Source organism: Cannabis sativa, chromosome X (genome assembly GCF_029168945.1).
Source record: "Cannabis sativa cultivar Pink pepper isolate KNU-18-1 chromosome X, ASM2916894v1, whole genome shotgun sequence".
In the NCBI taxonomy this organism is placed as follows: domain Eukaryota; kingdom Viridiplantae; phylum Streptophyta; class Magnoliopsida; order Rosales; family Cannabaceae; genus Cannabis; species Cannabis sativa.
In genome coordinates, this window is record NC_083610.1 from 42,135,256 (window position 1) to 42,152,978 (window position 17,723).

The window sequence follows — 17,723 nt, forward strand, 5'->3', positions numbered from 1 at the left end:
ATAATTAAAATTAAAATACAGTACATCTCTCTTAGATGTCATGAAACTCATATATAAGTGAATTTTTGCTAATTTTTTTAGCAATTTTTTTTTCTATATACACTAACAAACAATCACTTAAAAATATATCTTTTATTTAATTGCGAAGTATAATCTTCACAATATTCATAGCAGAAAAAGATTGATCTGTAGAAACTGGAAGTGTAGAATAAGAGTTACTATTTTATACACAAATTTAATTTTTTTTTTTTTGCTTTTTTAATTTTTACTAACTACTGACATAAATAAATCAGAAATGGTTGCTAAAATAATAAAATCAAGAAGTTTTCCACTTTTTTTTAAACCAATTTTTTGAAAAACATTGTGAAGTAGTAATAGTCTAACTAGCAAATAAACCAAATAAATATTATTAAAGAATATAAATAAATACTTTAAAAGAAAAAAGACCCGTATTATTCTTTTTATAAAAGAAAGTAATAATTGTATATGATTTTGTTAGTGCTAGTGTAGACATAATACATTTATTTGCTTCAAATTTTACTTTGACTTTTTTAAAGGAGCCGCCATGTAATAATTATTAAAAAAATTCAATTACAATATATTAAATTTTAAGACTTAGAATTACATATATATAATTACATATATGCTAAGGGGCCAATTACAATATACTAAAGTTTAAGATTTAAAATTACATATACATGATTACATATATGCTAGGGGGGCATGGCCACCATAAATAACCATGTACGTCTGCCCCTGCATAGAAGGATGTGAAACCAGTGTGTCAAAATGTAAAGTTAATTTGTGTGATAAATCTAACGTGGCAATTACACGTGTTCGAGATCGTATTGTTCTAACCATATGAACGGCTTATAATAATAGAAATTAGTTAATTATATTTTAATATTTGATGATACATTCAAGATTAAATTTATTTTTATGAGAATATATTGTAGACTAATAGTTATTTTGTATCTATTTTAGATTAAAAATTTATTTAAGAATTTCATGATTATATTTTTAAGCAGCATAATATTATACATTAAGATAGAATATTGATTTATGGTTTTAATATGATTTAATAATCCCTCAATTTTTATGTATTTTATTTCATTCGTACTTAATTACTTTTAATTGTATGGTCATTAACTAATTGCTTTATGATTTTGATGCGAGATGAGTGTCAATTATGCTATATTGAAATATAATTGAATTTTGATATAAGACAAGAGTACCTATATGGTTTAGATAGCTTATAGGTTTCTCTGTTTAATGTCTGTTACATGTTTAATTTATCATGAGAGTAGAAAATTTGCATGTAATTGAGATTTATATATCTGAGAAGACTATAAATTACCTTAGTAAACCTGCTATTACCAAGAAATTCGTAATAGGAAGATAATTATATTAGGCCATAATCAATATTCAATAGATACTGAAATTTCGTATTTTAATATTCTTAGTTTAATTATTTAATTAAATGTTTAATTAAATGTGGAATAATGATACTGGTACTGAAAACAGTTTTTCCGTAGTTACAGAATACAACTCTATAACTCCAGAAGAAACCAGAAAAACAAATAGTGCATAAAATTAAAAATACACAAGGTTTTTGTAAGTGGTTTCAACAATCCTTTCAGATTGTTACTAGTCCACGGGGCCACGCCCAGAGATAAGATTCATTAGATCGGTATCAAAAATACAAAGTAATTGACTTAAGCATAAATAGACTCCCTCTTATTGTATGTCGCAAGCTTGATGTATTCCACCTACTAACCGAATCTCGATAAAACTCTAAGAGCTCAAAATCCCTTCGATCACCTTGAAGAGTGCTTGAATCCTCCCAATGCAAGACTTAAAAAGCAATCTCCCAAAAGCTTGTAAAACCTTCTCCCGAAGGTTGAGTGCTTGAATCCTCCCCATGCAAGACTTGAAAAGCGATCTCCCGAAAGCTTTGAAAAATCTTCTCCCGAAGGTTGAGTGCTTGAATCCTCCCGATGCAAGACTTGAAAAGTAATCTCCTGAAAGCTTTGTAAAACCTTCTCCTGAAGGTTGCACTGTGTTAGGTTATTTTTAGTATTAATTTTAGATTAAGTTTAATATATTTTTAATTGAGTTTTAATTGTGCTTGGAGCATTTTTACGCTTGATATCTTTTATTTGTGAAGATTTAAAATAGAAGAAGATTAGAAAAATATCAGAGAAAAAGATGGGAAAAAGATAAAAATATCATGATGTTTAAAATAGAGAAAATTGTGCAAGAAAATAAAACTGAAACTTCAAGCTTGAATTTGACGATGTTCTGATTAGATTTTGGAAAACGTCAATACATGAAAGTTGTAGATCTCTCTTTTATCTTTCCGGAACATCTTGAATCATCCAATTACGACGAATATTGAGACAGTTATGGCCAAAATACTATCAGTCGACGCAGTAGAAAAAATATCTCGTTTGAGGTTTCCCAAAAATTTAAATCCGAATCGGAATTTAAACATGTGCGTTTTTTCCATATTTTTAGGCCTTCAATGCCTATATAAAGGGAAGAAGGGAGTTGATTTCAGCAAGCAATTTCAGAGAGAAAAAAAAGAGAGAATTCAGATACAGATTGAGAGATCAACTGCACTATTGGAGGCATACTGCTCAGGGTTTTCAACATTCTTCTCTTCTTATCTTCTCTATTTTTCATCTCTTTTCTTAAAGTTAATATGTGTAATTGTGCTTCAATGAACATGTGTAGCTAAACACTTTATTAGTGTTAGATGGATATTTTTTAACATTGTTTATGGTTTTAATATGATTTATTTTCCCCCTAATTTCTATGTATTCTATTTTTATTTGTGCTTAATTACTTTTAATTGTCTCGCCACCAATTAACTGTCTATGATTTTGATGCAAGATCTGAGAAGTGAGTGTCAAATATGCTATAGTAAAATAGAACTGAATTTCGATATAGGACGAGAGTACCTATATGGTTTGGATAGCTTATAAGGTTTTTATGCTTAATGCCTGTTGCATGTTAAATTTATCACGAGAGTAGAAAGTTTGCATGTAATTGAGATTTATATATCTGAGAAGACTATAAATTACCTTAGTAAACCTACTATTGCATAGAAATTAATATTAGGAAAATAATCATATTATGCCATAATCAATAGAAACAATTGAAATCGAAGCCCTAGTTTTTATTAACTTTTAATTTTCTTGAATAATTGCTTCTTACTAGTTTCTTATTCTTAATTCTTTCTTTATTTTTATTTAACCAAATAGAAGTAAAAGTTTAATTTTAACGTACTTAACTACACTCCTTGTGGGATCGACCTCACTCCTGGTGAGTCTACTACTTGAAACGGTACGTAAACTTGCGTGTGCAAATTATCGCAACAAGTTTTTGGCGCCGTTGCCGGGGAGTGATAGTTAATATTATTAAAAATTAAATTTTGCTCTAATTTGGTTTTCTTTTCATTTTGAGTACTAACTCTGTTTGTCTCAAGATCTTATTTTGTTTTCAGGTTCAATAGTTTATGAGAAGTCAAGGTCCAATTGCCAGATTACCTGTTGACCCTGAGATAGAAAAGACTTGTAGAAGACACAAAAGAAGGAGAAAATTGGAAAGAGCGGCACTAGAGATTGAACAAGAAGGAGTCATGGCTCACAACGCCAAAAATAACAATGGGAACAACGGAGGAGGCGTAGAAGACCAGGCTAATGGACACAACAATAATGACTGTAGCCTAAGGGATTACTTGCTTCCTAACATGACAGGGGCCCGATCTTGTATGAGGCCACCTGCTGTTGACGCCAACACTTTTGAAATCAAGCCAGCCATACTGCAGATGGTCCAATCTTCAGTCCAGTTTGGGGGACTGCCGTCAAAAGACCCAAACATGCACCTCGCCAACTTCGAAGAACTGTGCCAGACATTCAAGATGAACGGAGTTAGCGACGACTGTTGGAAATATTTTACCAGGATCTAGATTTACTACCATGTATGTTTCATTAACATCCTAATATGAATTCTAAAACAATGAAATAAACACATATAAAGTTTAGGAAACCTTACATTGGGTGCAGCGGGATATAATGACTCCTTCCGTTAGCCCTTGATTCCTTTCTATAGCAGAACATAATCAAGATCTGAACCTGGATCTCTTGCTCTCCTTCCTTGATGCTGATTCTCCTTCTTGGATTCTACACAATCTTCCACACTATGATTGAGATACCACTTGATGTGTGTGGGCACTACTCTATCACTCAAGGTATTTCGGAATTCAAGAGAAGAAGAAGAAGAGAGGGGTGGCTATGGCTTTTCTTGAAAGGAACAATATGCAAGTCATAGTTTCCTAAAGCCAACACTTTTTATTTATAGAAAGCCATCTAGGTTTAGGTTAGAATTATATGGCATTAAAATAATAGAAAAATAAATGGTAAAAGGCTTGCATAGTGGCCAGCCATATAAGGGATAATGGGCCTCACTTTGCAATTTTGCCATTTTGTTATTTTTCAATCCCATTTTCTCAAAAATGCCAATTTTCTAATTTTAACTATTTAAATGCCAATTCTAATTATTTAATAACTTAAAAAATAATTATTAAATAATATTGTCCTTTAATATATTTATTAATTAGACATATAAAGTCTCTTAATTAATAAATAAACCTAAAATCTCTTATCTTTACAATTTCGCCCTTGCTTAGTGAAAATTCATAAAGTAGACATAGTCTAACTTTAGAATTATAATTGTTTAATTAAAATCAATTAACTGAGTCTTACAAGCAGTATGGTCTCAACTAGTATGGGGACCATGGGCCTATATAACCGAGCTTCCAATAAGTCGAACTGAATTTACCAAGTAAATTCCCTAACTTATTAATTCCTTATTGAATCCACACTTAGAACTTGGAATTGCACTCTCAGTCATATAGAATGCTCTATATGTTCCACGATATAGATACGCTATTAGTTATCCATTGTTATAATCCTAATTTGATCAATGACCCTCTAATAGATGATCTACATTGAATAGGAAATTACCGTTATACCTTCAATGTATTTTATCCTTAAAACACTTAGCTCCGTATAAATGATATTTCAGCGAAGTGAAATGAGATCTCCAGCATTTATCTTTGTTTAGCCAAGCTCGAAGGATATCATCATTTCACTTCTAAATTCCTATAGAAGTTATAGACTCCATATTTATGTTAGCGCTCCCACTCAATTATACTATCATGTTCCCAAAATGTATGTATCACCCTGACACAAGAGTAGGCTTAACTAACAAATCAAAGAACATGTATAATACTCTTGAGATCGAACCTAACCATATCAGGATTAAGATCATTTGATCTAGGATCAACGGGTGATATTGAATTGAATAGATATTACGGTAAATTTAACAAATCTAATCAAAGTTCAATATCGGTCCTTTCGATGTATACTCCATACATCCGATACTGGTAAACTTTGCCAATGCCCTGGAAAGGACATAACACTTATCCAACGTGTAAGAATACCTATCGCTGATTATCATGTCAGTCTAAATCCAGCGAACTGACAAATCAGGGAATAAACTTTTGAACATATAATTAAGATTATATTGTTAAATTTTATGCCCTAAATAAAACTCCATTTTAATGTAATCTATTTTATTCAACATCAATAAAGAAACAGAAGTATTTTTCATTCATTTGTGTATGCTTTAGTTCACTTTATCAATTGCTTGTCTATTTGATTTATAAATTCATCTTAAACCCTTTTCACATACTTAATCATGTTTATTGTGCTGTCATCACATTGGAAAGTAAACATGACTATGTGAATAAAGTTTCCTAGATTTATCAGACACAGGGTTTTACTGATATGATAATCTACAACAAGAGTTTACTTGTATTTGGAGAAATACTATGTTCTTTCCAGAACATTGGTCAAAGTAAAGCTCAGGTTGGATGCATGGAGTATGCATCGGAAGGGACCGATATTGAACTTTGACTTAGATTTAATTAAACTTACCGTAAAATCTATTCAAGTCAATATCGCCAAGTTGATCTTAGATCAAGTGATCTTAATCCTGTTATGATTAGGCTCAATCTCAAGAGGCTATTCGTGTTCCTTGAATTGTTAGTTAAGCCTACTTTTAGGTCAGGGTGATACGTACTTTTTGGGAACACGATAGTGCAATTGAGTGGGAGCGCTAGCATAAACATGGAATCTATAGCTTCTATCTGGCGAATAGTAAGCAAAGGATGATCTCCTTCGAGCTTGACCAAACGAAAATAAATGGTGGAGATCTCATTTCACATAAGCTGAAATATCATTTATACGGGGTCAAGTGTTTTAAGGATAAAATACATAGTAGGGTGTTACGGTAATCTAATCCCTTTACAGTGTAGATCATTCATATAGAGGATCATTGATCAAATTAGGATTATAACAATGGATAACTAATGATGTGTCTATATGGTGGAACATATAGAGCATTCTATATACTGAGAGTGCAATTCTAAGTTCTATGCGTGGATTCAACGAAGAATTAATAAGTTAGTGAATTTTAGTGCTAAATTCTTGATCTACTTATTGGAAGCTCGGTTATATAGACCCATGGTCTCCCCACTAGTTGAGATAATATTGTTTGTAAGACTCATGTAATTGGTTTTGATTAATCAATTATAATTCACAAATTAGACTATGTCTATTTGTGAAATTTTCACTAAGTAAGGGCGAAATTGTAAAGAAAGAGTTAATAGGGGCATATTTGTTAATTATGATACTTTGTATGGTTCAATTAATAAATATGATAAATGACAATATTATTTAATAATTATTTATAATTATTAAATAGTTAGAATTGACATTTAAATGGTTGAATTAGGAAATTGGCATTTTTGAGAAAATTAGATACAAAAGGTGTTAAAATTGCAAAATTGCAAAAAGCAAGGCCCAGTCCACTAAGCCATGGCCGGCCACCTTTGTAGGCTTTTTAAGTTGATATTTTTTATTATTTTAATGCCAAATAATTCAAACCTAACCCTAGTGGAATGCTATAAATAGATAGTGAAGGCTTCAGGAAAATTGCACTTCACACTTTCTGAATCAGAAAAACCTGAGCCTCCTCTCTCTTCTCTAGCCGCCACTCTCTCTCTCTCTCTTCTTCCTTCATATTTCGAACCTACCTTAGTGATTAGAGTAGTGCCCACACACAGCAAGCAATACCTCAATCATACTGAGGAAGATCGTGAAGAAAGATCATCAGCAAAGGAGATTCAGCATCAAGGATTCAGAGAAAGAGATCCAGGTTCAGATCTTGATAATACTCTGCTACAGAAAGGATACAAGGGTTAGAGATCTGAACGGAAGGAGTCATTTAATTCCGCTGCACCCAATGTAAGGTTTCTTAAACTTTATATGTGTTTAATTTATCGTTTTAGAAAGTTCTTATTTAGGATGTTAATAAACATACTTGTGAGTAGATCTAAGATCCTGGTAAAATAATATCCAACATATATTCCACTGTGCTGACAACACTATAATCATTAACAAATTCATATGTTCTGGACTTAAATAGAATTCACACATTACATATATAATCATGAAATAAATCATGTGAACCATGCAACATAAAATGTTATTTCTGATCTTTATTAATAAGTAAATCTGATTATATTGAAATGGATTTTATTTAGGGCACAAAACCCAATAAACTCCCACTTGCACTAATATAAAACAAAATGTGCATTTCAAATAATCTCAACACCTTGATATACAAATCAAGTGTAGTAGTAGTATACTCCTCGTAATAGGATCTGACAGGTTATATTAACCACAACCTTCTCTCCACCATTACTCTTCCTTAATCACAAAATCCTTGATAATGTGAAATTCCTCTCTATATGTCTACTCTCTTGGGATACTCGATTCTATACTTTTGGCAATTACTTTTTGGTTTATCAGGAAATAACACTAGTAGTTAAGATAAGTTGGAACGGTGCCACAAATGTATAGAACTTTTCTTAGACTGAATAAGTACATTTCCTGCAACTTTAACATTCAGTCTCTCTCTGGTAGACTTAGAGACTTCAGATAGGTTTTTACACTTCTCCAAAATCACTACTCCACCCCCAGAGTAATCACCATCTTATCAGCAGACTTTCTAGCACAAAGGCAAGTCTCGAAATCTAATGTGGTGTAGTCTAAGAGTTTTAAACACACCCTTATCGACTAACATATAGTTCCTCTTCTTAATCTTAAGATTTACTTGATTGTCTTCCAATGTTCCTTTCCTGGATTAATCTGATACCTACTCATTACTCCCACTCAACAGCAGGTGTCTGGTCTAAGGCATACTAAAGCATATCTGAGACCTCTCACTGTTGATTTAAGAAATTCTTTCATGGCTTTATCTTTTCTAGAATAGTTGAGACTTTTCCTTAGATAAATAAAATCTATGCCTGGAAGTCGAGAAGCTTCTATAGATTGCCATTAGAAAGAAAATGCTTTAGCATCTTACTAAAGGAAGTTACTTGCATTAGAGTAAGTAATTACCAGGTATACCACAAGCCATAGGTTTAGATAAACTCAAACCTATAATACTAGGAACAGGAAGTTTTGTTAAGTCCATTGAATAGACTTATAAACTAAAATTTCCTTTCATGTCCTTGTAGAAAACTTTAGGTTACTCCATGTGAATGAATTAAACCATAGTTCTCTTGGCTTTTCTTCTTAGTTTCTAATTTTGAGAATCCATTACTTGTTTAAACTCACAATGGATTTTAATCACTAGTGTCTTCCAAGTCATAAGAAGGTGAGTTCCTAGAAACCCTCCCACTACGACAAGGTACCGTGAATTATGTTTAAGAAAACTAAATGGCATTAACCTCTTCGATTGTGGCAAGACAACTGAGGCAGTGGGATCATCATATGTAGAATAAGATGATAGAACACTTTTGGAATCAAGAAAAAATATCTCCTTTATTTGGTACTCTATTTTCAGACTTAGTCATTTTCTTAGAAAAGTAGTATTTGTTTAAACAAACACTTTCTTATCTATTGACTATGGGATGGTCCACCCCTAATCACTTAGAATAGCTAACAAACATGCAAACCATGGTTAACAGTTCTAGCTTTTCTTAAGATTTCGATTAGGTCATCCATTAATCTAGTAATGGTTTACACTAAGTACACAACCATTGCATCATTCTGAAATTGTATTACAATAGAAGGATTTAGGCAACGACTAGTAACTAATCATCAATATGCAAATCGAAATTTCTGGGGAGGTAAGTTTGGATATAATTCAAAAATCAACTTAATGATCTTTGAACTGCATATCTACTAACTATTTCTTCACCCCTATCAGTTCGTAAGATCTTTAACCACTTACCTTAATGGTTTATCACCATTGCTAGAATTCATGAAATTTTTCAAACATTTCAAATTTCTTTGCATAAGGTAAAATCTAGAGTGATTGTTTTAAGAATATAACAAAAAACTCATATCCACCCCTGAATGTACATCCATCTGCGAATGAGATGAACTTATTTTCAGTGGAAATAGGCATATTAACTCTTTGAAGAGATTGATCTTGTCAAAACCACTATGAACAAGATACAAATACCATATATTAAAAAAAATGTGGTTGTATCTTTTGATGGCTTAGGTTCAGCTATATCAAAGAGTTCTTAAAATAGTGCAAGTGGATTCTGGTTACAGAATACTAAACTCATATTTTATACTAATATACAATTCGAATCCATTGATAGAAAATGGTTATTAAACACTTGCGAAAGTGTAACTGTATAATGAGTAATTCTTTCATGGACCACCACTACTAATTTAACTCTAAGTTAATTTGCCCATACAAGTAGGAGATTTCTAAGATTGAGGATTTATATCATTTTGGGATAGAATTTCGGGAATATAATCGTATGCGTCATTCAATTTCTTAAGAGAAAATATAGAATGACATGAAATGATTTATAGACCATTCATCCAATGATATGTTATTGAGCTAATTCAAAATGAATAAGCTAAGAGGAATTAGGATAATTTCGTATTTAAATAAGAATCCAATGATGCTTCGATTATCGAGAGTCAAAGTAATCTTATTTATACAATCTTCTTGTTTCATATTGTAAATACTACTCTAAGGTGTCATCAATTGATGAACAGCTAGATGTTGCATTTACAATATTTGTCTTTCCAGATCTAACATTATTATGTTTGTCTAATGTTGACAATCCATTAGGGATTTATCCCATTAGAACAACAAACCAAGTTAGACCAACAATGAAGATTCGAAATTAAACTACAATTTAATAACAGAAAATAACATGGTTCAATATAAATTCATACACAATTAAGAAATTATTAAACATATAGCAAGTAGGAATGACAAGTGAAAATACTGAAACATACAATCCTAAATAATTTCCAAGGTCTTCAACAAACTGATATCAGTGTCCCGTTTAGGAGAGAGCCAGTGATACCATCCATTGAATAGAGTTGTCAGCTCATCTAAAATGATAAACATTCTAGCAACCTTTTATTCGATCAAGATTGGAATCCAGCGTTGTCCCGTTTAGGCGAGAGTCAAGGCTATTCTATCTTATGAGCTTCCACCATTGTTTCATACTTTTGTAAGTCAAATACAGTCGCCACCATTAGGGTGATCAATACTAATATAAAACACTTACAAAATTACTTATCTTTTGAGATTAAACGGTGTTAACTTGCTAATGAACGTTCCTCCATTAGGGAGGATTACTCACTAAAACAATAGCTATGTAAAACAAACAATGGAGATCGAATATCCTAATAATAATGAAGCTCATTATTTAAAGTGTGTTTTCTTCTAATATTTATTTTAATCAATTTATTTTAAATATATATTTATTTAATTAAAATTTCCAATTTAGAATGAAAAATTCTAAATATAAATTTTAATTTAATATTTATAAATTATACTTAGATGGATGAAAATAACATGAATTATTTCCATCTTAGTAATAATTTCCAATAAATATTTAGAAAAATATTCAATTTAAGTTGTTTCAAAATTAATTTAAATTAACTTACAACTCAAATTAATTTTCTATAAATATACATTGCATTTCGAAAATTGAAGTATATAAAAATACTATTTTCGAAAATGCTTGTTAAAATAAAATAAAAATAAATCCTGGAAAAAATTATTCTAATTTTATGTTGGCCCAAAATTAATTAATAAAATTAATTTACAACAAAAATATAATTTTCTTATTTAATTAAATATTTTAAAAAAAATTCAAATATTTAAGTATCATGATTAAGAATCAACTTAAATATTAATTTTCTATTTAATTAAATATCACTAGAAAAATACTTCAAGCAAAACAGATAATATCTATCTAGAATTTCATTGACTAATTAATTCATTTCCTAATTATAATATATTTTAGTTCATTTATTTTAATTAATCATTAAATGAAAAAATCATTGATTTAAGTTGGTCCAATAAAAATTTCAACTTTAATCTATTTTTCAAATAAAATTTGAAATTTCTGCATTAAAGATATGCAATTTCGAAATTGCGGGAAAAAGATTAATAAAATAAAATAAAGTATATTTTGAAAATTATTCAAATTTAAGTTATTTTGAAATAAGATTTCAAACTTAAAAATAATTTTCTATTTAATTAAATATCATGAAAATAACAATATTTAAGTATCATGATGAAAATCAACTTAGATATTGAATTTTCAATTTAATTAAATGTATTAAATTCAAGAAATAAATAATTAAGTATAGAGGAAACTTAATTATTAATTCTAGTTTAATACTAGGAAAAATATACTTAACTTAGATTGTAACAAAATTAATTATTAAACAATTAATTTCACAATCAATGATATTTTCTTATTTTAATATTAGAAATAATAACTAGAATAGAAATAACTATCTAGAAAATATCTCAATTTAACTAAGTATCTTTTCAAAATTTGGAAAATATCTAATTTAAGTTGTTATAGAAATAATTTAAAATAACCAACTTAAAAAAATTTCCAAATAAAATTTAATTAAATATCAAAATTAAGTTGTAACTACCTAATTTAAGAATATTCCACTTTAAGTTTAACAGCTTAAAAAATATCTCTAGAATCTTCAATAACCAATTCCTAGAATTCCTCAACTTAATTTTGAAATTCAAAAGATATTCAAATTTAAGTTGATAAGAAAATTAGTTAGTAATAACTAATTTATAACTTAAATAGGAATATTTAATGAAATAATTAAAATAAGCTTCAGGAAGAATCTAGTTAGTTAAAATTCTTTATTTAATTAAATACAAGAAAAATACAAATAGTTTATCTAGAAATAATATCTTAAACTAAGAGTATTTTTCTTAAAATTAATTTTAAAATATTAAAATGAAAAAAAAATCATATATTTGAAAAGTTAATTATGTTGCTAATCAATTTTATTAGGTTAAACTAATTTAATTAACCTAATATAGTTATTCAAATTAGGCAAACGGGCCTTCACAATTGGGGTAGTTCATGTGAGGGGGAACTGGGTTCAGTATGTCGTACCCACTTCTATTGGCCCCCATCTGTCACACAAGGCCCAAAAGAGAGGAATTTAACCTTAAAATAAATAACTGTTATCAATTGAATAGGTCCAAAAACTAAATGTACCTAAATAAAATCTATTAGGGTGTGATATTTTATTTAGCAACAACCTATATGCATCTAAATATAAAGTAAACATATAAGCTCACACAGGCACACAGATTTGGATGGATCCTATCATGTTACTAGTTCATACATAGATGAAAGAAGAATGTAAAATTTTACCTGTTACAAATTATTTACTTGACCTATTGACAATTGAACCATGGGTTAAAATCACATCATTGGATCTGTCAACAAGTTAACCGTGGCAATTTAGATCAATCAATATAGGTTTTAGGAAACTTACAAACAAGCTAAAACACATACTCCTGAACCAAGTTGAATTTGGATAGTTGGATGTAGGATTTATTTAATTTTAAATTAATTAATAAAAAAAAAATTCCGAAAATAATATTTAAATAAAAAGAATATTTTCAGTTTTAAAATAAAATAAATTAAAATTTAAAAATAAGCCTACAATTTTGAAAAATTAGATTTTAACTAACCTAAATATCATTTCAAAAAATTTGCTAACCACCTTTTAAATTTCATGTTATTTTATAAATTAAATATTCAATAAAATAAATGATAAATACATACCATTTTCTGATTTTATAATTTAATTTAAGTAAAAAATAACAAAATTTAAAAGTTAGCAAAAATATCTTATTTCTATTTAAAATACCATGATTATAGTAATCTTATTTTAAATTTAAATAAGGTCAAATCACTTAAAATAAAATATTTTATAAAAAATTTAATATCTGACCTTAGATTTAAAAATAAGATAAAATAATCAAATTTTAAAAAATAAGAAAAAAGGTAAGCAAAAAAGGATTTTTACCTATTTTCAAATTCAAATTACACTAATATCTAAAATTAATTTTAAAAATTCAAATTAATTTATTTCTGATAATTAGATTTGAAATATGAAAAGTAAAAATCAAAATACAAAACTAAACAAAAAACCGAAAGTTAATTCCATGAAATAGCATGAAAAATCGAAGAAAAACGAAAAAATTGTGAGCTGTACGGATGGTGTGGTGCACATTCTTGGGCGCAAGGGGCTGCTTGGGCGCACAAAGGGTGCTGCCAGCAGCCAGCCGCGCGCACAAGGGTGTGTCACCACTCCCGATTTTTTTTCAAATATTCAAAAAATCATAACTAATTCAAATAAAATCGAAATTGAGTTCTGTAAAAAAAGTAAATTGTTTAATTTTTTCCAAACTATCCAGTAAAAATAGTTCCAGAAACGAAAATTCAATTATTTTTCATAAAATTTCACAAGCATCAATCAATCATCATATAACACACGGATCAACATGAAACCATCCAAATCAACACATAACATCGTTTTAATTCATATTTCATGAAAGTAAATCATTACCATAGCTCTGGTGCCAGTTGTTGGAAATATTTTACCAGGATCTAGATTTACTACCATGTATGTTTCATTAACATCCTAATATGAATTCTAAAACAATGAAATAAACACATATAAAGTTTAGGAAACCTTACATTGGGTGCAGCGGAATATAATGACTCCTTCCGTTTAGATATCTAGCCCTTGATTCCTTTCTGTAGCAGAACATAATCAAGATCTGAACCTAGATCTCTTTCTCTCCTTCCTTGATGCTGATTCTCCTTCTTGGATTCTACACAATCTTCCACACTATGATTGAGATACCACTTGATATGTGTGGGCACTACTCTATCACTCAAGGTATTTCGAAATTCAAGAGAAGAAGAAGAAGAGAGGGGCGGCTATGGCTTTTCTTGAAAGGAACAATATGCAAGTCATAGTTTCCTGAAGCCAACACTTTCTATTTATAGAATGCCATCTAGGTTTAGGTTAGAATTGTGTGGCATTAAAATAATGGAAAAATAAATTGTAAAAGGCTTGCATAGTGGCCAGCCATATAAGGGATAATGGGCCTCACTTTGCAATTTTACCATTTTGTTATTTTTCAATCCCATTTTCTCAAAAATGCCAATTTTCCAATTTTAACCATTTAAATGCCAATTATAATTATTTAATAACTTAAAAAATAATTATTAAATAATATTGTCATTTAATATATTTATTAATTAGACATATAAAGTCTCTTAATTAATAAATAAACCTAGAATCTCTTTTCTTTACAATTTCACCCTTGCTTAGTGAAAATTCATAAAGTAGATATAGTCTAACTTTAGAATTATAATTGATTAATTAAAATCAATTAACTGAGTCTTACAAGCAGTATGGTCTCAACTAGTATGGGGACCATGGGCCTATATAACCGAACTTCCAATAAGTTGAACCGAATTTACCAAGTAAATTCCCTAACTTATTAATTCCTTATTGAATCCACACTTAGAACTTGGAATTGTACTCTCAGTGTTATAGAACGCTCTATATGTTCCACGATATAGATACACTATTAGTTATCCATTGTTATAATCCTAACTTGATCAATGACCCTCTAATAGATGATCTACATTGAATAGGAACTAAATTACCGTTATACCTTCAATGTTTTTTATCCTGAAAACACTTAGCTCTGTATAAATGATATTTCAGCGAAGTGAAATGAGATCTCTACCATTTATCTCTGTTTAGCCAAGCTCGAAGGATATCATCGTTTCACTTCTAAATTCCTATAGAAGTTATAGACTCCATATTTATGTTAGCGCTCCCATTCAATTATAATATCATGTTCCCAAAATGTACGTATCACCCTGACCCAAAAGTAGGCTTAACTAACAAATCAAAGAACATGTATAATACTCTTGAGATCGAACCTAACCATATCAGGATTAAGATCATTTGATCTAGGATCAACGGGTGATATTGAATTGAATAGATATTACGGTAAATTTTAACAAATCTAATCAAAGTTCAATATCGGTCCTTCCGATGTATACTCCATACATCCAATACTGGTAAACTTTGCCAATGCCCTGGAAAGGACATAACACTTATCCAAGGTGTAAGAATACCTATCGCTGATTATCATGTCAGTCTAAATCCAACGAACTGACAAATCAGGGAATAAACTTTTGAACATATAATTAAGATTATATTCCACTGTGCTGACAACACTATAATCATTAACAAATTCATATGTTCTGGACTTAAATAGAATTCATACATTAAATAAATCATGTGAACCATGCAACATAAAATGTTATTTCTGATCTTTATTAATAAGTAAATCTGATTATATTGAAATGGGTTTTATTTAGGGCACAAAACCCAACAACGACGCCATCAGACTAAGGCTGTTCCCATTCTCATTAAGGGAACGAGCCAAAAGTTGGTTTATTTCTTTACCAACTCATTCTATCAACACTTGGGAGGAATTGGCCCTGAAATTCCTATCCAAGTTCTTCCCTCCTGCAAAGATTGCCAAGCTGAGAGCTGATATCAACAACTTCACCCAGCAGGACAGTGAATCTCTTTATGAAGCATGGGAGAGATTCAAGGACTTACATAGAAAGTGCCCTAATCATGGGATTGAGAAGTTGCTGCAAGTGCACAACTTTTACAATGGATTGATGAATGAAACCCGAACACTCATAAATGTCGTTACCGATGGAGCTTTCATGAGGAAAAGTGCTAATGAGGCCTTTGAATTACTTGAAGAGATGGCCATGACTAACCACAATGGTCAACAGAAAGAGGTCCATCTAAAAAAGTTGCAGGTATGTATGAAGTGGATGCTATTACCAAGTTGACAGCTCAGGTAGAGGCCCTAACAAAATTGATGGCTATTCAAGTAAAACAAGCTCAAGTGGTCTGTGAGCTATGTGGAGGTCCTCATCCCTATTCAAAATGTCAAGAAGATGTAAATGATTTGCCAATGGATGAAGCAAAAGCCATTGGAAATTACTCTCAAAATAACAACTATAGGTTTAATCAAGGAGGAAATCGAAGTAATAATGGGTTCTATCAACAGAGAAATCAGAACCAGTCACAGAACCAACAACAGACTCAGCAACAAAGCTCGAGTGGAAATTGTGGTCTTCAGACAGATTTTTTATTGCAATTCATGACAGAGACGAGATCTTCCATTAAAGACTTGCAAACTCAGATGGGGCAAATAGCAACTCAGATAGCAACTCGTCCTCAGGGAAACTTGCCTAGTACAACTAAAGTGAATCCTAAAGAAAACTGCAAGGCAATCACCCTGCGAAGTGGAAAGAAATATGAGGGGCCTGATATGGTACAACCAGTGGATGAAGAAATTAAAGATCAACCGGCACCAACCCTAACAACAATAGAGCAGAAGACTACTGATGGTCTTCAGCAAAAAGAAACTTCTCCCCCTATCAGCATTGACCATCACATCAAAATTCCTTATCCTCAAAGACTTCAGAAGAATAAGATAGATAAGCAGTTTTCAAAATTCCTTGAAATATTCAAGAAACTGCATATCAACATCCCATTCATAGAGGCTTTGGAATAGATGCCAACTTATCTGAAGTTCATGAAAGATATCCTATCTAAGAAAAGAAAGTTGGAAGAATTTAAGATGGTGGCACTTACTGAAGAGCGAAGTGCGGTCCTGCAAAAGAAACTACCACCCAAGCTAAAAGATCCGGGTAGTTTCAACATCCCATGCTCAATAGGGGGTTCTATACAAACAAAAGCTTTATGTGATGTGGGAGCCAGTATCAACTTAATGCCCCTATCAATGTTCAAAAAATTGAAATTAGGAGAAGCCAAGCCCACAACAGTTACTTTACAAATGGCAGATCGTTCTTTGACTCATCCTCGGGGTATAATTGAAGATGTTTTGGTAAAGGTGTTGGGAATTATTTTACCAGGATCTTAGATCTACTCACAAGTATGTTTATTAACATCCTAAATATGAACTTTCTAAAACGATAAAATAAACACATATAAAGTTAAGAAAACCTTACATTGATGCAGCGGAATTAATGTCTCCTTCCACTCAGATCTCTAACCCTTGATTCCTTTCTGTAGCAGAGTATAATCAAGATCTGAGCCCGAATCTCCTTCTTCTTCAAGCTTTGATCCTTCACAGTCTTCCAATCTATGATTGAGTTACTGCTTGCTGTGTGTGGGCACTTACTC

The 17,723-nt window shown here is 30.6% G+C and overlaps 1 protein-coding gene and 1 non-coding gene across 2 annotated transcripts; one reads left to right on the forward strand and one right to left on the reverse strand.

Annotated features, from left to right (window-relative positions):
• The first annotated feature begins 3,520 nt into the window (after window positions 1–3,520).
• LOC133032166 (uncharacterized) lies at window positions 3,521–17,091 on the forward strand. The gene is made up of 3 exons (XM_061106032.1): window positions 3,521–3,934; window positions 15,869–16,327; window positions 16,369–17,091. Exons 1-3 carry the CDS (start codon window positions 3,521–3,523, stop codon window positions 17,089–17,091), a joined length of 1,596 nt encoding a protein of 531 aa, XP_060962015.1.
• LOC115703469 (small nucleolar RNA R71) lies at window positions 16,034–16,140 on the reverse strand. The gene has a single exon (XR_004009230.2). It is a non-coding gene; the product is annotated as a small nucleolar RNA R71 (small nucleolar RNA).
• Window positions 17,092–17,723: the final 632 nt, after the last annotated feature.

What these genes read in the sequence shown, in the direction of transcription:
- LOC133032166 (XM_061106032.1), top strand. Translation starts at nt 3,521, where the DNA reads ATGAGAAGTCAAGGTCCAATTGCCAGATTACCTGTTGACCCTGAGATA. An exon ending in AGACATTCAAGATGAACGGA is followed by an intron (nt 3,935 to 15,868) that starts GTTAGCGACGAC and finishes GGTTTTATTTAG; the next exon opens with GGCACAAAACCCAACAACGA. An exon ending in TCCATCTAAAAAAGTTGCAG is followed by an intron (nt 16,328 to 16,368) that starts GTATGTATGAAG and finishes TTGACAGCTCAG; the next exon opens with GTAGAGGCCCTAACAAAATT.